At 43.6% G+C, this 22473-nt stretch overlaps 1 protein-coding gene and 1 pseudogene across 3 annotated transcripts in view; both read right to left on the minus strand.

Moving 5' to 3' along the window:
- The window catches only part of TDRD5 (tudor domain containing 5), a 91872-nt gene extending 83846 nt beyond the window's left edge, over positions 1 to 8026 (minus strand). For 2 of the 3 annotated variants that reach the window (XM_003308619.5, XM_514031.7), the window contains exons 1-4: positions 7500 to 8026; positions 6778 to 7023; positions 5760 to 6167; positions 3813 to 4003 (exon numbers count right to left, since the gene is read on the minus strand). In XM_003308619.5, the coding sequence (XP_003308667.1) occupies positions 3813 to 4003; positions 5760 to 6167; positions 6778 to 7009 (831 nt within the window). In that variant the 5' untranslated portion in view covers positions 7010 to 7023; positions 7500 to 8026. Of the gene's footprint in view, positions 1 to 3812; positions 4004 to 5759; positions 6168 to 6777; positions 7024 to 7465 lie in introns of all 3 variants that reach the window. The other variant, XM_009439117.4, reaches the window with a different exon arrangement.
- A 2311-nt stretch (positions 8027 to 10337) lies between these two features.
- Positions 10338 to 12988, minus strand: LOC100615818 (arf-GAP with GTPase, ANK repeat and PH domain-containing protein 1-like; annotated as a pseudogene).
- Between the last annotated feature and the right edge of the window lie 9485 nt (positions 12989 to 22473).

The following is a 22473-nucleotide window of genomic DNA, read 5'->3' on the forward strand; positions in this document are numbered from 1 at the left end:
AACTTTATTTCAATAAATTTGACAACCTAGATGAAATGGACAGCACCTCGAAAGACAAGGTACCAAGGCTCATTTAAAAAAAAAAAAAGAAAGCATAAAATACAAAATAGCCCTATATCTGTTAAAGAAACTGAATTTGTTGTTTAAAACCTTTCTGCAAAGAAAGCTCCAGGCCCAATTTGGTTCACTGATAAATCCTATGAAATATTTAAGAAAAACAAATACCAATGCTACACAAACTCTTTCAGAATAAAGAGGTGGAAAAAAACTTCCCAACTCCTTTCACCTGAGGCCTGTATTAAAATGATTCCAAAACCAGATAAAAGCATTACAAGAAAACTACAGAATATATCTTATAAACATAAATGCAAAACCCTTAAAATATTAGCAAACTGAAGGTAGCAACATATAAAAAGGATACTATATGATGACCAAGCAGGATTCATCCAGAAATATAAGGTTGGCTGAATATAAAACCAAGAAAAGAAATTTTTAAAAAAGAAAAGTCCTATAATAATTTCAATGTATGGAGAAAGAACATGACAAAATTCAACATACATTCATGAAAAAAATTCTGAGAAACTAGGAATAGGAGGGAATTTTCTCAACCTGATAAAAGGCATCTAAAAAGCTACAGTTAATATCATAATTACGAAACACCGAATATTTTCCCCATATAGTTAGGAACAAGTCAAGATTTTCCACTCTCACATTTATATAATATTATATAATACTAGAGAGGCTACACTGTGTGGTAAGGGTTGGAGGAAAGGCAGATAGATTGAAAAGGAGGAAGTAAAACTGTCTTTACTCTCAGACGGCATGACGGTCTATGCAGAAAATCCAAACTCTACAAAATAGCTGCTAGAATGATTTGAATTACAGAACTGAGTTTATCAAGTACCATGACTCAAGGTCACAGGATACAAGGTCAACATACCCCCCCCCCAAAAAAAAACCAATTGATTTTCTATTAGCAATGATTAGAAATTTTAAATACCATTTATAATAGCTAAAAAATATGAAAGGTGTAAAGGATAAGTTTAACAAAATATGCGCAAGCTTTATGCATTGAAAACTATAAAACATTGCTGAGAGAATGTAAAGACCTAAATAAATGAAGATATACCATGCTTTTGAATCAGCAGACTTGATACTGTTAAGATGTCATTTTCCCCCCCAGACGTATCTATAGATCCAATGTGATTCTAATGAAGATCACAATCTTATTTATTTCTGGCAGAAACTGACAAGTTGATTTGTATCAAATTAAATGTATCTGCAAATGCAAACCTAGAATATCCAAAGCACTTTTGAAAAATAACAAAGTTGCAAGACTTAACTAGTCATGGGCTGCATTATGACTTATGGTCAACAATAGACCACCTGTATGATGGTGGTCCCACAAGATTATAATACTGTATTTTTTCTGTACCTTTTCTATGTTTAGATACACAAATACCCCGTTGTGTTACAACTGCCTACAGCATTCAGTCCAATAACATGCTATAATGGTTTGTAGCCTATGAGCAATAGGCTATACCATATAGCCTAGGTGTGTAGTAGGCTATATACCACCTAGGTTTGTGTAACTGCATTCTATGATGATCATACAATGATAAAATCACCTAACAACACACTTCTCAGATCATATCCCTGTCATTGACACAGGACTATATATGACTAAGATATTATAAAGCTACAGGAATAAAGATAGTACAGTATTGGCAAAAACAGAAATGTAGATAAATGGACCTGAACAGAGTCTCAAAATAGAACTACACATGTGTGAGGTCAATAGATTTGATAGAGGTGCCAAATTAATAAGGAATAACTGTCTATATGCAGAAAACTTTGATCCATGCCTGGTACCTTGGGCAAATCTGGCTTGAAATGGATAATATACCTAAATATAAGAACTGAAAACATAAAACTTAAAGAAAAACATAGGAGAAAAACTTTGTAACTTCGATTAAAATCCATTAGATAGGCAAGAATAAAAGAAAAATATGGGCCAGGCGTGGTGGCTCACATCTGCAATCGCAGCACTTTGGGAAGCTGAGGCAGGCGGATCCTGAGGTAAGGAGTTCAAGACCAGCCTGACCAACATGGTGAAACCCTGTCTCTAATAAAAATACAAAAATTAGCCAGGTGTGGTGGCTGACGCCTGTAATCCCAGCTACTCAGGAGGCTGAGGCAGGAGAATCACTTGAGCCCGGGAGACGGAAGTTGCAGTGAGCCGAGATCGCACCATTGCACTCCAGCCTGGGTGACAAGGTGAGACTCCCTATCAAAAAAAAAAAAAGAAAGAAAGAAAAGAAAGAAAAATATGAATAAATTAGACTGTATCAAAATTAAAGACTTTTCCACAACAGACAGGATTAAGGAAATGAAGAAGCAAACATAGGCCAGGAGAAAATATTTACAAAACACGCCTCTGATAAGGACTTACATCTAGAATATGTAAATTTTTCCAATTCAATACAATGACAACACAGTTTTATAAAATGGGCAAAATATTTGAATAGACACTTCAAAAAGGAAATACAAATGGCAAACACGCATGTGAAAAGATGCTCAACATTATCATTAGATTATTATGATCCAACTTAAAACCATGAGATAGCACTACACACCCACTCAAATGGCTAATATTTTTAAAACTGACAATCCCAAATGTTAACAAAGATGTGTAACAACTACAACTCTCATACATATCTAATGGGAAAGGAAAGTCATACAGCCACTTTGGAAAACAATGGTAATTTCTTATCAACATACACTTACTATATGATGCAGTAATCCAACCCCCAGGTATTTACACAAGAGAAATGAACTATGGCCATACAAGATGTATGCAAATAATGACAGTGGCTTTATAAGTAAAGGACCAAAGAGGAAATAACCCAAATGTCATCTAATGGGGAAGGTATAACAAATTTACGTGTATCTGTATAATGGACTAACACTAAACAAGAAAAAGGAACAAATTACTGATATATACATCTCGGATAAACCTCAGAAGTATTCTACTAAGTTAAAGAAGCCAAACACAAAAGATTAGATATTGTTTGATTCCATTTATATGAAATTCCTGGAAAGCCAAAATCATAGAAAGCAGTGGTTGTCTGTGGCTGCAGTTGGGGAAAGAAACTACAAAGTGGCATGAAGGAGATTTTTTGGGGATGATGGAAATGTTCTGTTTTTTATTTTGATGGTGATTGTATAATTATATATTAATCAAAACTCAAACTGTGCACTTAAAATGAGTAAATTTTACTACATGTAAATTATGTTACTAAAGCTAATTTTAGTAGAAATCAGGCATTTTCATGTTTTGAACTTAATTTCCACGTGCTCATTCTGAGCTCTAACTTAAGTTGTTAACATGATGATTTAGTCAGGCATTTATTGGTTATATTCTAATAGTTTTTATTCAAAGTCCTTCAGCATTACAGTCACAGAAAAATACCAGGATTATTATGCTCAGGGACAGCCATTCAGAAGATATTCGTGAGGTAAATTGCAAATACGCTTCTGTAACTTTGGTGAGGAACTGGAACTAGAGATACAGATTTGGGAGTTGGGAGTCATTTGCAGAAAATAGTGGAAACTGTGGAGTTGATAAAATTGTACTCTTCTTTCACTCCACTTCTCACTAATCTACAGAACCATAGGAAATGCTTAGTCAAATTTGAAATAAGTGAATGACTTCAGTTTTTAAAAGGTCAACTTTTCCATCAGATCAAAGTGTTAACACCACTGAATTTAAAAACATCGTATATTTATATCTCCAAATTCTTATCTCTCACCTGGTTTAATTTTTCAGTGTGATTCAGTCTTGAAGTCTCCACTACATTTAACTTGGAAGTCTTTTCCATGCTCATTATTTGCTTCGGTGGTTTCATGTTTGAAGTGGGTTGTGAAAAGCATGGCTTTGCTACCGGAAAGCCTGTGGAGTATGACCCTTGTTTCATTCTAAATGGCTGGGTAAAAATTTTACCTTTTGTGAGTAATAGAAGAAGAAAGAAAAATTGTCACTAGCAACTTCTATTTCATTTTCTGGTGGCTACATACAGAGGCTACTGTGAGCTAACTGCCTTCAACTTAGAAGCAAAAATTAAGAAAAGAAAGCTGACATTTTTACATCAAGCCAAAACTTACATATAGTGTAAGTTATTAGTCATCCATAGAGGAAGACAGAGATCATTAAGTGTTACCAAAAGCTTGGGGCTATCTAAAAGTCCACTTAAGGTCACCTGAATATAATTATAGAGAGGTGGGATTCAATATGTAAAAAGCTGTATCCCATTTAGGAGACAAAAAAGTCTCCAAGGAGCCTGCTTAGCACTATGCTTTTCAAACTGGATAACCACTAGTAGTACCATAGTTCTGGGAGGATGAAAAGCTACAGAATAAAATATAAAATATAAATTCTTCAAGATTTGTAGGAAGGGGGAATACCACTGGAGAGGTGTATTCTGTTGCATGACATGAAAGATACATCACCAGACTTCACCACAGCCTAGCTCTTTCTTTACCCTAAGGTCAAGTTCACCAAAAAAACCAAAAAACAAAAAACAAAAAAACACCAGTTGACTTCAAGATATCCTGATGATAGAAGTAGGAACCATGGATGGAGAACATGAACAAAATCACTGGAAAGGAATATTCACCCCCAACTATTCAATAAATTGGTAAAGTGCTTTCTACAACTCAATCTCTTGCAAGTGTAATAGTATGAGTTAGTCTTCCCAAGTTTTAGGACTTCAAGAATACTGATAAAGTTGAGGGCTAGACTTGAAACACTTAGTGGCCTCCAGAGCCTTCCCTATCCAAGTATATCCTCATATCCTCAAACTACATCACCTACCACAGTGTAAATATTGGTTTATAAACTTGTGACACATCCTCTTGGTTCACCTATGTTAATCTAAATGCAGATGTTGGAGAAAAAGAAAATCACTGAAATAAGCATAGAATTCTCCCAAGTAGGCTCCGCCTATGCTCAGTATGTAAACTGTACATTGTCAAGGGAGATACTATCCAGATGGTCACACTGGTCTCTTGAGCCTTTAATAGACACAGCATTTGGGCAGAAATTCACTGGATGGGCAGCAATAAGAGCTGGGTATCTAACTCTAGCTGTACCACTTTTCCAGCCATGTGACTTTAGAAAAGCCATTTAATTTTCCTTAGCTTTGATCTCCCTATCTATAAGACACAGTTACTTACCCTACCTAGTATGGTAATGAGAATGCAAGGTAAAATGCTATACAGATAAGGTGGTTATTATTACACCACAAAAGTTACCAAAGTGTCTCCTAGGATAAGCCCCAGTGATGGCAAAGATTAGAAGGGTTAAGGCTAATAATTTAAGTATTTTAACTTTTCATTTTCCATATAGCTTATTTATATGAACACATTCATGTAAAGTTCATTTACAGTGTTCTAGAGAGAGCTGATCTTGTAGTTTTTAAAATAATAATAGCTACCACTTATTATCAGCTTACTAAATGCCAGAGACTTTACAGAACTCACCTCATGTAAGGTCCTCAACACAACCCTGAGAGGCAAATACTGTTATTTCTATTTTAAAGATGAGGAACCTAAGGCTTAAGTAGATTGAACAGTTCGCCTGAGACCACTCAGCTGGAAAGTAGTAGAGCCAGGCTTCAACTCTAACGAACTCATGGACCTTAGCGATTACACACCCCTCTATGTGCCACGACTGCTCCAACATTTGCTCACATGCATACCTGCTGGACGTCCTCTCGGCTTTTCCTCTGTTACACTCTTCTTTAGCATCAACAAAGAACCTGCTCTGGTCTGCTCTACAGAAATGACATCTGAAGCCGCATTAAGCACTTCAAACATAGAGAGAAATCCATATTGCATGTATTGGAATGATCGTCCAAATCTTTTGGCAAATGCCTTTTCAAAATCAGAAAGAAGAACAGGAGATAACGCCAACAGGTCCTTCAACTCACTCTTCACAACAGCTGGAAGAATAGGGGCAACCCTTCCTCGGTAAGGTACTCGCCGATGAGATCTTGGTCCAGAATAAATACTAGGTCTTCCCTTATGCATGGAGTTTCGAACCTTATGGCTGCTCCTCTGTTTTGCAACTAAGCTTGCTATTCCTTTGGTAGATTCATCTGGAATGGCTGAGACGTGAAAAAAAGAAATCATATTTAGGAGGAAAACTTACTCCCTTCTTTATCCTTAGTATCTGTGTTTATACAGTTTTTAACTCTCCAAGGAGCTGTTTATCCAGGCAGCACGATAAACAGTAACTCTTGGTTCCTCGATTTCTTGCATTTTGCAACAGCTTGCTAGCTCTTCTGCCAGCTGAAGAAAAGTTAACTCAATGTATTATCATTACAACTAATTGACCCCTGACAGATTTTTTGAAACTCTTGGGATGAACTGCAAACTTCCCTACAATAGTTTTTTCTTGTGCTTCACGAAATTTAAAACATGTTTTTATAATTAAGAAGTCCTTTTTTTGTTTCTCCCGACTTAAGGTGCAAGAACCTGAAATCATATGTAAAAATGTAGCTTTTGTGAGTGCACGATTGTTTGGGGGAATGGTTTGTTAATTTTGCAGAAGTTCTAATTTTGCCCACAACCTCAAAAGCAACTATGAGTCTCCCTCCCCCACCAAATTAAAATCCACTGGCTGGGATGCATAATAACTGCAGAACTAGAATAATTATTTACTAAGCAATTGTTTTTATTACAAAGTTTATAGACCTTCAAAAATCTTAAACCTACCTTTCAGTATTACAGTACCACCTGCACCGGGGCAGACACTAACAACATCAGGCATGTCCAATACCAGCTCCATAGTGGACCGATACCCAAGGATTCGGAGTGGTAGATGCTTGCCAACCATCAAAAGGTACTCCTTCTCCAACTCCTGTGGGCTCAAACCATCTTTGGTGGAAATGAGAAGTGACCTTATTTCCTTCCGCAGACATTCCTGTATACGCTCTTGTTCAGACATTGTGCCCTACAGGACTGAAGACAGAAACGCAGCTGAGGAAAAGGGGGAAAACCCACGAAAAAAGATTAAAAAAAAAACCAATAGTGGGATACAAATAACTGAGACGCCAGTTTTAAGGGTAATAAGGCAGAAGCAGTAGTATGAGGGTGCCCTGCGGCTTGCGCGTGGCCGGGCGATTCAAGCCCTGAATCTCCACCTGCGTTGATTAAGCTACAGGTGTCAAGAACTCTGCCCCTGGCCATGCGGAGGCGTTAACTGGGGTTCCTGTCGGGTGTTGGACTCCAACGCAAACTTCCCAGCCGAAGCCTTCAGGGGCTCCTCGGGAACCAGGACTAGGAACTGAGGCCAACGCAATGCCGCCTCCGCCCTGCAGGGCGAGGGCCCCACGAAAAAAGGCGCTCCCGCCGCACACCTCTGGCACCCCAAGCCGAGGGGGCGCTCCCCGCTCCCTCTTACCTGAAGGTACCACCAATCTTCGCCCGCCCCCTACCTGGTCTAGGGTTGGGGTCCCTGCCCCACCCCCAACGTCTCTCGGTGACCCTCGCGGGAGCGGGGCGTGGCCCTTCCACCTGCCCCGGCGGCTCTCTGCAACCTGAGGTGGAAAGGAAGGCAGGAGGCGCCAGGTGAGGCGCCCTTCTCGGCCCGGCACCGCCCTGCTGCCAGTCACCCTTCTTGCCCCCACCGCGCCCTGACGCCAGCACTGCTGTTGCGGGCCGAGTAGAGATCGGGGGCCCTCTCCGAAGCGGCGCAGGAAGGTAGCTGCGACGGCGGCCCCGCGCGCCTGCGCACCAGCGCCCCCTGACCAGCAGGCCTCTCCCGGGGCGCCGCGTTCCAGCCCCGAGGGCACGTGACGGGTGGGACGGTTGGGCAGGATTAGCCGCTCCGGGGTCAGGTGTGAGGTCCGCCCCAGTCTCAGGAGCCGCTGGGCCCGGCTGCAGAGGCTGGCCGCCTTCCAGGATCCCAGGCGCCTACGTCCTCCGACGCGGTGCGAAGACGCGAGGTGGGGCTGCGGCCCTTGAACCAATCCAACCACCTCCAGAGCTAGGGCCGGGCCTGACGCAGGGAGGGAAGCGGGCCGCGTGGGCCTCAGAATCACCTGTGGGGCTATGTAAGAGGCGAAAAGGGTGCACAGGTCTGATAAGCAGAGATTCTCATTCAATAGGTCTGGGTTTATTTGAGGAAAATCACAGACAATTCTGATTCTTGGCTGAGAATCCCTGCAGAGCTAAAGGCAACTCTGGCTCCCTGATGAAGGAATGGGTGGGGCTAGGAGACCTTTTCAAATGAGCGGACAACATTCTAGGTGCCACTAGAGATTTATTTGGATGTATAGTTGGTTTGGTAGAATGAGCCAGATTTATAAAGTCCTTGAAAACCAGATAACAGTAGTTTAAGAGATATAGAATAGGGAGGCATTGTATAATATAAAGACTTATACCTTAAAATGTACAGTCTAATTAAAGAAACAAAGACAAACCAAAATAACCAAAGAATTTGAATCAACGAAGAGGCTTGAGCACACACAACGACCTTATCTTCCTTCTTTTTTTTTTCTTATAAAATGTAAGTTTTAATATATGACAGCAAGGAACACCCCGGAGGCTGCCAGCGCATGTGACTTCGTGTTTCTGTGCTACATGAGACTAGTGTCCTCGTCTTCCATCGTGACAACCCTTCTCTCTCCCCCAACCCTCTCCCCCCCCACAGTGCCAACGGGCTCTGGGCAAAGCTGCCCCGTTTTCTTTTAACCTAAGGGATGCCATGGTTTGGCTGACTATGTTTGACTACCACCACTGAAGGCAGCTGATGTCTCAAGCAGCTGGATACTGTGGCGATGGGAATCAGAGGAGGTACTAGCATGGAGGGCGGGGGTGCAGGGTCAAGGTCGTCTGGGTTATCAGGAGCCAGTCTGTGCCACAGAACCATCGGCAGCTGCCTTCGTAAGGCACCTCGGTCTGGCATTCGGAAAACCACCCTGTCTTGCCAGAGCCCCTTGGTCTTGGTTAGCAAAAACTGTATCTGATCTAAATCATGCTTTCAATCAGAAGAAATCACATTCCTTCTTTTCCCTTTCTAATATATTCCAATGTGTCTTTTTTTCTCAATTTTGATAAGCAAATTGTACCACCATCTTATTCTGAGATGCTCCTTTTTAAAAGCTGTAGATCACATTAATGGAAGTGTTTACTGCTGGGAATATTTTCCATGTACAATGATTTGTAACCCTCTTATCTCAACTAGTTGCACATTATTAGTTCACATCCAGTTCAATTTATAAATTAAGAGAGGTGCCTTTTGTCTGTACAAAAATCAATGCATATTTATGAACTTCTTTTATTCAAATATATTTTCACACATCTTATCTAAATACATAAAATGCAGAAGTCCATGTGAGTTTGGCAGTGTGGCCCAGGAGGGCCTGAGACTAACACATCCACCTTGGCAAAAGGACAGACAATGTCTCTTACGGTTGGAAAAAATAGCCTTTTGTGTGTTTATTTGGTTTACAAAATATACTCAAAATGCTATTATTAGCTGAATTTGTGATTTCCTTTTGAATTTCTGAGTTATTCTTATTTATTTTTCCCATTTTGTTTTTGCACCAAGGAGACCGCAGTCAAAAAGAAAGTTACTCAGCAACTGATTTCCTCTCTTTGGACTGAAAAATTAAACAGATACTAAATTATGACAGTGAATTTAGAAAGGAGAGCTCCAAGGGCTTGAAAGAACATATCTGGGATGATATGATGCTTCTAAGAGTATTGCAATCACATTGTGGTGATCACCGGAGCATGCCGCATAACTACCTCCTTGGCTAATCTGCTGTCTTCTTGGTGATGACTAATCATCTTCTATTAAACAGCAGTACTGCTGGAAGAACTCAACTATACAAGCGTAATGAAGCCAGTATTCTCCCTGGACAGATTAGCTACAACTGACTTGACACATACCATCATAAGGGCTTCAAACCTGACAAACTCTGTGCTTGCTTCTGATTTATGCCATCAAGCTCCTCAGAGAAGAGATGGAATCCAAGTGTTCCGCTTGGTAGTACTGATGTGCTTAACTGCCAGTTAAGGAAAGTTGCCCCTCCCCCTCACATCCCCGCCCCTTGTGCCACCAGAACAAGGGTCCTGCGCCGTGTGCTATCATCAAAGAGCCGAGGCCTGTCGCTCTCTCCTGCTTGTGGTTTAGGGGAGTTTGTGCAAAGGAACTGCTTCTACAGTCTCCCAGCCACCTCTTCACCCCTTGAGGATGTCCAGGTTTTGTGATTTTGTGTGGGGTGGGAGTAGGTGGGTGGGAGGGAGGCGACCACCAGGAAGAGTGAGGGGATGTGACGGGACTCACGTGCTGAGACTTCCAAGTGAGTATGCTGCGAGGCTGCTGCGTCCCAGGTGTGGCTGGCGGGCAGGCAGGCACGGCTGTTCCTCAGATGATGGTGGGCACCCTCCTGCTGCTGCTTTTCCGGTTATTGTTTCTCCTGGACAGGTTAGGGATGGCCATGAGCACTCAGTGCTCATTGGGGCAGCCATACTCCAGGGCACATTGATGCATTCCTGCCTCGAGGCCTGCCAGGTGTAGGCCAGCACTGTGTTCCCATGGGCATCTTGGGCCATGACGTCCACCCGGTACCAGATCAGGAGCTGCACCAGGACCACATTTCCCTTGTGGCAGGCCAGATGCAGTGCAGTGCGGCCATCTCTGTCTCCCTCCCCAAAGGTTTCTTCCACCTTGTCCCAGGAGCTGTGCACCAGCAGCAGGATGGCCATCTGCAGGTCTTCGTCTGCGGTGGCCCGAAGCGGGTGCTGGCCCAGGGACAGCTCTGTGCAGGGTAGCGGGGCCAGGAAGAGCTTCTGCTCGTACTTGGCATGGATCCATTGTTCCTTCTCTTTCCTTGTGGAGTCTACTAAGGGTTTCATCCGCCCCTGGCTGCTCTCTTCCCAGACGCTGTTGAATATCTCGTTCCCAATGGATGACATCATCTTGATAAGCTCAACTGGCCAGTCATCCAGGTCCAGAGATCAGACTCGGGAAAGGTGGGTGCCAAGATTCCAGTGGATCCCTAAGCACTTGATGCACATGAGCACTCCCAAGTTCAAACGGGCCCAGTTAGGATTCTGCGTCTCGCAGTTCACACAGTGGGAGTTCCCGTGCATGTGTCAGATTGACTGCAGGGCCATGGCCTCACTCTGGTTCATCAGCTGGGACTTGTTCTTGCTGCTCTTGCACGACTGCAGGCTGGCCAGGATGGCCAGGATCTGGCTCTCGATGGCTTGGACCCAGGTGTCCTGCTCCTCATTCGTCGTGGCTTCAAAGTGCCACGTTTGGCCAGTGAGGGACACAATGATAAAGTTTTCTTGTTCTTCAGCAGTGTCATACAGGCCATCAGCTTTGAAGTTGCTGGTGGTTTTCTGCCTATAGTGCTTCTTTCTGTTGGTGTGAGGGGAGGTGGGCTGGTGGTGCTGGAGTTACTGGGACTGGAGCATACAGAGTCACCCACCCCGTGTCACTGCTAATGGCCGAGTTTGCAATGACTGTAGCCTGACTCCACTGGTTGGCTCTGGAGACTGAGTAGGAGTGCTGGTGCATGCCATCTGGTTGGCTGTTGAAGAAGACCAGGCTGATGCCACTTGCCAACTGAGACCCAGATGCACTAGTGACATTCCCTGAATTGGGTGAGATGTGTAAACTCCTCATGTGCTTGGATAGGCCATTGGTTTTAGGTCTGGAGATGGGCACTCAGGCCGACGTGGCTCAGGGTAGCCTCTTTCCTGGGACTTTCATAGTGGTTCTCAGAAGGTCAGTCTCCTTACCATGAACATTCTGCATGTAATCATGTAAACTTGGATGATAGGTCTGCATACCATTGTCACACAGGGTGACATATTTCTTTTTCCACTCTTTATTCAACGATTTGCCACTCTGCTTCAACATCATGCCCTGTATAATTGGCATGGCTTGGCTGCTCCCAATGCCGTATGCATGACTCTCTAGGCCTTTCTACTCTTTGGGTTGCTCCCTTTCTGAGAGGTGAACAGGTTCGACCCCACTTGGACTGTTTGTGAACTGCTTGTGAATGGGTGTGGGCGTGTTGGCAGTGGGAGGAACATCCATCTGAAGTTCCTTCTGGCTGATGCTGGGAGTTGATGGAACGGAGGAGGAATAGTTGCTTAAACTCCTACCTCCATTACTTGTCTAGTTGATGTGCATGGTGGACACCTGTGCAGAACAGATGGTGGAACGGCTTGGAGAACTGGGCAGCGACTTGCAGGGTCCTATGGGCAGCTGCTGCTTCTTCCTTGTGGCAACAATCTTCTGGGCAACCTCCTGGAAGTCCCTCTCCACATTCAGCCCACACATAGCACACGTCTACATAGTACGTGCACCACTTCAGGTCGTTGGAGCACTTCCTTACCCTGGCATCATCAATGACCCTTGGGTTAGTGGAACTTATGGCATCCTGGGTTCCCACCAGAACCAGAGGAATCTCCCTCATGTTCTGATAGTTGGCCATTCCACTGTAGTAAACAGTCTGGAAACTTATTTCATCCTCCAAGCTGAAAACAAATATAACTGCATCCACCGACATGGCAAACTGCACCTCCGGGGGGGGGGGAGTCCCCTTCATATTTAATCAGCAGCAGATAGCTCTGTCCATCAACAACAATCTCTTTCTTGAACCTGCCACCACTTTGAGCTCCGGGACAGATCGACTCAGCGTCCATTCCTAGCTGTTCACAAAGGCATCTTCGATGGCGATGACATGCTCCCGGATCTGGTTCTGCAGCACCGGCTCCTCCACGCGCTCCAGCAGCTTGTAGATGGAGTAGACGTTGGGGTGGACCGACTCGAAGTGCTGGATCTCGGCCGGGATGGCAGCCAAGTTGGCCAGCTGCTGCTGGTAGTTCATGTTGCAGGCACCAGGCCGGCAGCCGCCTGCCCCCGCCGCCCCTGCCCCCGCCCCAGAAGCCTGGCCTCCCGCGGCGGGTGGAGGAGGCTCGAGAAAGGCGGGTGGAGTAGGCGCGGGGCTGGCCCGCGGTCTCAATTCATGGCAGGGACAAGCGGCTGGCCAGCCAGCAGCCAGCGAGCAGGCCGGCGTCTCAACACGCCACCCCGAGAAAGCGCGCCCCCACCTGGAGCGCGCCCCTACCTGCAGCGCCCCACGGCGGGCGTGACGGGCCCAGGAGGAGGCTCGCTAGAGCGCCTTCCTGCGAGGCAGCCTCTTTCCAGCCCTAGGCCCCGCTCCGCCGAGCAGCCATTAAAAGCCCTGGCAGCCGCTGAGCGCTTAGCTCCGAGCTCCGAGCTCCGAGCTCCGAGCGCCGGGGCCGGGGGCGAGGGCCGATTCCCGGGCAGTGTGGCTGCTCCGCTCCGGGCGCCCGGCCGCGGCCTTCTTTCTTAAAACTGATGACATAATGCTTTTTTTTTTTTTTTTTTTTTTTTTTTAAGCCAAGGGAACAAAATGTTGTTCCATCAATGAGCCAGGAATATTGAGGAATCCCTGAAAGATTGAAAATAAGACTTATGGGCTGGTTTATAGCAGAATGGGCAGGGCTGAATAGCAGATTAACAAGAAGGAAAAGAAAATGGATCTAAACATTGCAACATTTGAATGACAAAAGCTGTATAAACAAAAACCAGCAAGAATGATGGTGAGGGTTGGGGAGTTAAAAAGAAAAAAATGTCCCAAATTTGCACCAAAACACATCTTATTAAAAGGGCCCACTTAGAGTTCTTAAAATAATTAATGAAAAAATATCCTGTCCTAGATAAACTCTAGGAGAAAGAGAATCAAGAGATTTTTATATGGAAATGTTATCTATAAAACAATGGAAATTAGTTTGCCCTTGAATTTCTCAGTGGCAATATCTTCAGGGCTAACTCTGGAATCCTTTAGGCTAACCAACAGTAAAGTGAGAGGAAAATAAAAACGTTCTCAGACATGAAAGTATTCAGAAAGTTTACCATCTCATTGAATGACTTGAAAATGACTCCTGCAAAATGAACAACGAATTACAAAAAAGATGTCCCAGATTCTCATCCCCAACAGATGAGGCAACAGACATTGAGTACATACTATGTGCGCTCTACACAGATTATCTCATTTTCTTCCCAATAACTCTGAAAAGGGTACAATTATGATGCCCATTTTAAAGTGAAGAAACTGATATACAGATGTGAACCAGAATATATGAAAGAATGATAGGCAATAAAACATAAAATATATTATTGAATCAAAAAGTTATTGGTGCATAATATAAAAAAGAGAGAGTTTTTACAAAGATATTCTGGAGCTAAATCCCAGATCGATAACTGCAAAGCAAGTGTCAGAGGCTGTGTGAAGTTGCTTCATTAGAAAGACTCCATCGGGGAACAGTAGCTACCCTTAGAGTCCCCACTTGATTGGATTTGCAGTAACCTAAGACCTATCAGTCATCTGTGGCAGCTGATCTGTGAAGTGAATGGGAATGAGGTGGGAACCATCACAGTAGCATCTTTCTCTCCTTTGATGGTAACACTTATCTCTGCAATTCTCCAGGAATGTAGCATTGCTTTTGATGTACTGTTTTGGCACCCCACTTGGTACTTCCTACCGGAATAGCCTTTACACCATGGGTGAGTGTACCAATGTAGGAATTGTGCCAGTTGCTAAGATTACCTATTCCAGCTATTCACTTGGCAACTAGGGCCCTTGACCACAGGATGAATTCACAGTCCCACTAGCCCTGCCCAAAGGTGAACCTGGGCCAGAATTCAGTTCATTTGTCACCCAACCTCTATAAGCTCAAAATGTTGATGGCAAACAGCAACATTTTGGGTCCCAGAAATTAGTGTTAGTTTGGGATTTGCATATGATAGTCACTAAAAAGTTTGGGTATTTCCTTTTCTCCAGAGCAATTATCTATAAGGGAGCACAAACTCTTTGGGGAGATGAAAGTTTGCATGCAGTCTTAGGTACAATATTTCCACAGCGTCCTTATTCAAGAATATTTGGGCTATGCTCAAAAGGCTGTGGATCTGGGATCTGATTTAGTACTGGTAATGGGGTGACAAGTTGTATCTCTCTTGCTCAGGAGAGGTCTCTGTTCCCCAGACATAAAGCTGTGTTTTGTGGGTTGTTTTTTGTTTTTTTTTTTTAGAGACAGGATCTCACTCTGTTGCCCAGGATGGAATGCAGTGGCATAATCATAGCTCACTGAAGACCTGAACACCTGGGCTCAAGCAGTCCTCCCTTCTCAGCCTCTTGAGTAGCTAGTCATGCATGCTCCACCATACTTAGCTAATTTTTTTTTTTTTTTTTTTTACTTTTTTTTGGAGGGGGAGGTAGGGGTCTTGCTATGTTGCTGATGCTAGTCTCAAACTCCTGGACTGAAGAATGCTCCCACCTTGGCCTCCCAAAACACTGGGATTATAGGCGTGAGTCACTGCCCGGCCTGGATTTGTTTTTGTTATACAAACCAAAAAGACTTAATGGGTTATTTGTTGAGTTCATTCCTTGGGTTCCTAAAATTACTTAACCACATCCAGAGAGCTCCTGGGTCAGACCAATGTGTTTTCCACCCTGCTGCCTATTATGATGACTGGAGCCCACTGTTCTTCTGGTAATTAACGCCCTCCACATGACTGCCTCCCATCCTTGCTTGCCTGTGGGAGTATATTTTAATTTGCAGCTGCTCCTTCCAGCATTCCTGCCCTAGAAAACAGCTGAGATAGAGAGAGAGAGACCCAATTTGGGCCCATCGGATGCCATTGTTCAAGTCTATTTCCTGCAGCAATGACTCCAGGCCTTTGCCATTGCTCTTACATTTCTTACCCTACTCCTGCTCTACCACTAGATGACTTTGCTCCAAACCACCCAGAGCAAATGGAGGCTCTCATACATGAACCCCCTCAACTTTGAGCCCAGTCCTCTAAACTAGTCCCCATCATGTCTTTCCTTCTGGTCTCGGTCGGTGAGGGGGTCATCCATCCTACTTTTGATTTTATCCCCCCAAGCTCCTCTAGGATCATGACCTTACCCTTTGGTTACTGTTACACATATTCAATACCTCTTCACAGACTACTTTCCTATAGCATAAAATTATGCTCTGATCTTACATACACATAACACAGACAGAGGAGAAAGACAGCAGGAAGGAGAAATAAACACTTTCTCTTGAACTACCTCCCACTCCAGCCTTTCCTTTGTGGCCAAATCCTTAAACAGTCTACACTCAGTTTTTTCCCCACCTTTTCATCCACCATTCACTACTCAGTCCATAGCAATCAGCCTGCTACTCAGGACATCTTTCTTTTACCAAAATTATCAATGGCAAACTTACTAATTGACAAGTTTTACAGACTTTTCATCTTACGTGATCTCTGCTGTTTACTGTTGGTGTCTCCTCCCTTTCTGAAAATCTCTCCTCTGTGGGTTTCTATGATGCTGTTGCACTGGGCTTGACTCCTAGCATTCTGCTATATTTCCTCCTTTTGTTGTTCTGTTAATGCCCATGTACATTTAATACAGGGTCTGTCCTTGGCTCTTTGCTTTTTTTTTTTTTTTTTTTTTTTTTTGAGAGCAAGTCTCGCTCTTGTCCCCCAGGCTGGAGTGCAATGGCGCAATCTTGGCTCACTGCAACCTCTGCCTCCCAGGTTCAAGTGATTCTCTTGCCTCAGCCTCCTGAGTAGCTGAGATTACAGGAGCCTGCCACCATGCCCAGCTAATTTTTGTATTTTTAGTAGAGACGGGGTTTCACCATGTTGGCCAGGCTGGTCTCGAACTCCTGACCTCAGATGATCCGCCCGCCTCAGCCTCCCAAAGTGCTGGGATTACAGGCATGAGCCACCACGCCCAGCTGGCTCTTCACCTTTTTATCCATCCCCCTCTTCCTAGGTCAGCTTTCTCATTCTCACAGTTTCAGCTTTGGCTAATGCCTTCCAAACAGCATGTTCATTCGAGCAACAAATATCTTTTAGCTCCTACTGTGTGCCAAGTACTGTCCTAAGAGATGGGACTATAACAGTAAGCAAAACAAAGTTTCTGTTTTTCTGGACATTACCAAAGACAAGCATTAAGCAGATAAAATATATGATGTCAAGTAATGATAAAGGATCTTGCAAAAAATAAACCAGGATAAGACAGTGAGAATGGGGCTGCTGTAAATGGAGTATTTAGAAAACACTTTTGTTTAACTTGTATCATACTGGCTCTCAAATTGTGGTTCCAAACCAACAGCATCACCTGGGAACTGGCTAGAAATGCACATTATCAGGCCTCACTCGACCTGCTGAATCGGAAAGTAGGGGTGGGGGGATGAGTCCAGCAATCTATGCCTTAACAGGCCCTCCAAGTGATTCTGATGCATGCTGTAGAGGAGTTTCCCATCTCTGTTGCCCCAAATAGATTACAGGTGTGCAGTCTAATACTAATTTTCTTAGCCCATAGGGATAGCTTTAGAGTTGGGGGTTAGAGAGATGCCAAGAACCTCTGGACCAAAGTAGCGTACACCCAGACTTTTCAGAAGGCAACCAAGTGGGATCGGCTGGCATGCCACAGGCCTCCAGGTGGCATGGTAAAAGCCATCCATTGATCTGCTGCAAGAAGCTAAGCGCTGTCAAGGACCTGCTTCCGCCCTCACTTCCAGGTGAAGTTTGTGGTCCCTTGCACATGGAGACTGCACAGCACAGAGCGAGACAGGTGTAGAAGCTACTCTAGCTGCACCACGACAGCTCTTCATAATGCATGTGTTGGGCTCCCTAGAGCTTCTTTCCTTTCCTTTCTTTTCCTTTCCTTTCCCTTTCCCATTCATTCGCATCCATTCTTTCACTCACTCGTTCATTCAATTCATTCATTTATAAATAGAGACAGAGGTCTGTCTAGGTTGCCCAGGCTGGTCTCAAACTCCCGGGCTCAAGAGATCCTCTTGCCTTGGCTTCCCAAAGTGCTGGGATTACAGGCATGAACCACTGTGCCCAGCCTCATTATTATTTGAAATACATTTATTTTTATAAATTTATTTATTTATTTTTGAGACGGATTCTCGCTCTGTCACCCAGGCTGGAGTGCAGTGGCGCAATCGTGGCTCACTGCAACCTCCACCTCCTGGGTTCAAGCCATTCTCCTGCTTCAGCCTCCCAAGTAGCTGAGACTACAGGTGCGTGCCACCATGCCCAGCTAATTTTTTTGTATTTTTAGTAGAGACAGGGTTTCACCATGTTAGCCAGGATGATCTCGATCTCCTGACCTCCTGATCCACCCACCTCGGCCTCCCAAAGTGCTAGGATTACGGGTGTGAGCCACCGTGCCTGGCCATTTTGAAATAAGTTTAAAGAAAAAGTTGATTAGATTTGAAACCCATTCACATTATCACAAGAAATATCAAAATTACATTTGTTGATGACAGAAATTAGATTCTTCAAGTTCAACTGTTGTAAATTTTTAAGCGATTGTAAAAATGATTTTTAAAGCTTTTAAAATTGTGTGAACACATTTCTCATTCATGGTAACAAAAATTTAGCGTTCATCATTTAAAAAATTTTGATTAGGAATTTTATGTAGTCATTTCAAACATGAAATTTATATCTGTGGAAGCAAACTCAAGATTCTATTTTAAAAATTTAAAATATTTGTATACAAATTTAGTTTACTGATATTGAATCCCTAACACTTTTTAAAACAATGATTATATATCAAAAATTAATTTTTTCACCAAGCCCTATACAGATACCCTCAAATTCCCTCAAGTTCCCCAGTATGCTATTCAAATAGTATCATTTTCTGTCCTTTAATGGGAAAAGACTGGAGGCACTGCACTAGGATCACCTTCTCTCTCTCCCTGTCTGTCCCCTCTTCCCTCTCCACCCCTTCCCTCCCCGCCATACCTCTTCCATAACACTGAACTATAAAGGGACAAAATAGAGTCCTCAGGGTCACACAAGCCACCAGAAATAGGAAATGTATCTTTTTTTTTTTTTTTTTTTTGAGACAGAGTCTCGCTCTGTTGCCCAGGCTGGAGTGCAGTGGTACAATCTCGGCTCACTGCAACCTTTGCCTCCCGGGTTCAAGAAATTCTCTGCCTCAGCCTGCTGAGTAGCTGGGATTACAGGCACCTGCCACCATGCCTGGCTAATTTTTTGTATTTTTAGTAGAGACGGGTTTCACCATCTTGGCCAGGCTGGTCTTGAACTCCTGACCTCGTGATCCACCCACTTCAGCCTCCCAAAGTGCTGGGATTACAGGCGTGAGCCACTGCGCCCAGCCCAGAAATGTATCTTTAGTGGAAAAAACCCAGAAAGATGATAAAGTATATTGAAACCATCGCTGGCCAGGATCACTTCGCCATGTGCTGTTTCCTCTTCCGTGTTTTTCTTTTGAAAATCCAGCACAGGATGCTGGAGCCAGAGTCAGCAGCTAGTGAAAGAGTCAGGATCTTGGCTTCAGAAACATAATCCCTCCCGAACTTTAAACCTAAATATTTCATTGTCCACTGTACATTTCTAGACAGATAACCTGCAGACACTTCTAGCTCAATACCTCTGAAGCTGAACTTGGCCCACCCACCTTTACACAAAATCTGTTTCCTTTTTTGTATTCCCTCAGTTGGATGTCAGCCCCATTCACCAGTCACTTTGATTAGAGTCCTGGGAGTCATCACTTTTCCCTGTAAACATAACTCATATCCTCCGTCTCACCTGGACTGTTGCAAGAGTCTCCCCACTGGTCTCTCTGCCTCCATCCTCTTCCCATTTCTTTCTCTTTTTTTTTTTTTTTTTTTTTTTGAGACAGAGTCTCGCTCTGTCGCCCAGGCTGGAGTGCAGTGGCGTGATCTCAGCTCACTGCAAGCTCCACCTCCCAGATTCACACCATTCTCCTGCCTCAGCCTCCCGAGTAGCTGGAACTACAGGCGCCCGCTACCACGCCCGGCTAATTATTTATTTTTTTATTTTTAGTAGAGACGGGGTTTCACCGTGTTAGCCAGGATGGTCTCGATCTCCTGATCTCATGATCTGCCCACCTCGGCCTCCCAAAGTGCTGGAATTACAGGCGTGAGCCACCGCGCCAGGCCCATCCTCTTCCCATTTCAATTCACCTTCCACCTTGTCCATAAAGTGACTCTTCTCAATTGCAAATCTTACCATTTTCCTTCCTCACAATGTTTCAATAGCTTCTTTTGTCAATAAGATAAAATATAAGTTTTCTTATATGGTATAAAAGGCTTTTCATTTCTTGGGCTGCCTACCTCTCCGGCCTCCTCTTTTGACAGTTTGTCAAACCACTGATTGACCTGCTATCTTTTGTACTGTTTCCTCTGGCTGGAAGGCCCAGCTCTCAAAGTCCGCCTGAGGATCACCTACTCATCCCAGCATGGCCCAAACTGGATCCCCTCTGACTCCACTCAGGTAATGTTACTCACTCCCTTCTTTGTGTTCTCACAGTACCATATAGATCAGTGATTCTCAACCAGGAGCAATTTTGTTTGATGCCATGGGGAAAACACTTGGCAATATCTGAAGATAATTTTGGTCACCACAACTAGGGATGAAGTGCTACAGGCATCTGGTAGAGGCCAGGGATTTTGCTAATGATGCTGCGATGCTAATGATGCTGTTACAATGTACAAGACAGCCCTCCACAGCAAAGAATCATCCAGTCCAAAATGTCAGCAGTGCTAAGGTTGAAAAACCTAGATGTACAACACTTTATCACACTTGTCTGTTTACACATCTGTCTCTCCCTGTTATACTATACGCTCCTCAAGGGCATGCACCATGTCTTACCTTTAAATCCTCAGTGGTGAGCAGTGCAATACATGTAGTAGGTGCTCACTAAGTTTCTATGGAGTGACTTAATGAGACAGAAGTTAAGTAAGTCCCATCTTGTCCCTGCACCTAACAGGCCAACACCTGCATTTCAAAGCAAAGAGGGTAGGAACATAAGATGCTTGGGGTCAAAACAGTTAGGGGATGTGGATCAACCAAAGCAGCTGCAACTTCCGATCAGCTGCTAAGCCTACTAAGGTTGAACTCTCCATCTTTCTCAAGTCCTCTATCCCTTCATGGTCCCCACTCCATAATCCCATGGGACTACCACATTATTTTGATTTTCTCCCTCGGAAATATTTCCTGAATCCAAGCCATCCCCACTGCCAAAGCTGCAGATCAGGCTCTCAGTTGCATCACTTTCCTAGACCACTATTGTGCCCTCCTATTTAGTCTCTCTGCCACCTACAAATTGAGAAAGTCAAATTTAGTAAGTCCTTATAGTTTCCAGCTCTAAAACAACAGGTTTTGTAACATGATGTAGTGCCAATCAATTCCAGCCTTTCCATTAAATAATCCAAATGAATCAGTATTCATGCATTCACTTACTCATATGGATATAATACTTCAAAACACTAACTGGGAATAAGTGTAATACTTTAGAAAGCCTTGCACTCTTTCATAATCTTTCATCTTGGAAACATAAACTCAAAAGTAAACAGCTTTAATTGATCCTCCCTTTCTTCTAGTAACCCAGTTCCCACAGATGTCAGTTTCTTCACAAATCCAAACAAGGAGTAAAGTATTGAGAGTTTCAGAATGTATGCATATCATATTTTCAGCAAAGGGATGAGCAACACTTTCAATTAAAAAGGAATCTAAAAGAAAACAGCAGCATCCTTGTAAAAGTAGATGAGGACAGCCAGCTGGACTTAGCTGCTAACTCAGCACTCCCTTCCCCAACTCCTCCACCTTCCAGCCATGCTGCATTGACCTTTTTATCATGGAATGGTATGCAGCTTCTCTGATTTTGTCATTGTCACTCATAATCCCAGCAGACTTGTGTTATAAGCAGCTGCTTATATTGCTGTTATGTATAGATATAGAAATGTAACTTGTCAGTGGTCAAAGAAGCCAAGGAAACTGAGCAAAGGTGACTGAGAACAAGTGCTCAACATGGGCTCCAACACCCAGTAGGGCCTTTTCTCATTGATTTTTCTCCTACAAGGAATTTCTCTCTTATTGAAAGACAGTACAGTTTGGGGAATATCATTTGACCAGATATCCTGCTCCATTCTTGGAATGAAAAACAGGTGCAATTTTAGTATAAGAGTCTAGCTAGGGATGCGGATGAAATTAATTTATAACAGGATCAGGCTGAGGAAAAACATCAATAAATGCTACAAATAGTTTGTCACTTTTTCTAACAGGGAAATCTCTAAAGGATGATAAAGATGCTAGCTGTGTTTAATAGCAAATGTTAATTCAGGGGAATATGAAATAATCATGATATCTTTCTCTCTTTGAGCCAAACGCAGCTTTGGAATTTTTCTCACTGTAGTGTTGTAGGTAGAAACTATCAACTGAGGCAGGCCCTTGCGAGGAAATATTTATCCTCCTTAGCCCATGCAATGATCAGGTTTAGACAGTAAAAAATCTATTTAAATGACTGGATTGCTCATCTTTTATTTACTTTACTCCCAGTGGCCTAACCTGGAACATAT

This window comes from Pan troglodytes, chromosome 1 (assembly GCF_028858775.2).
Source record: "Pan troglodytes isolate AG18354 chromosome 1, NHGRI_mPanTro3-v2.0_pri, whole genome shotgun sequence".
NCBI classification, from domain to species: Eukaryota; Metazoa; Chordata; class Mammalia; order Primates; family Hominidae; genus Pan; species Pan troglodytes.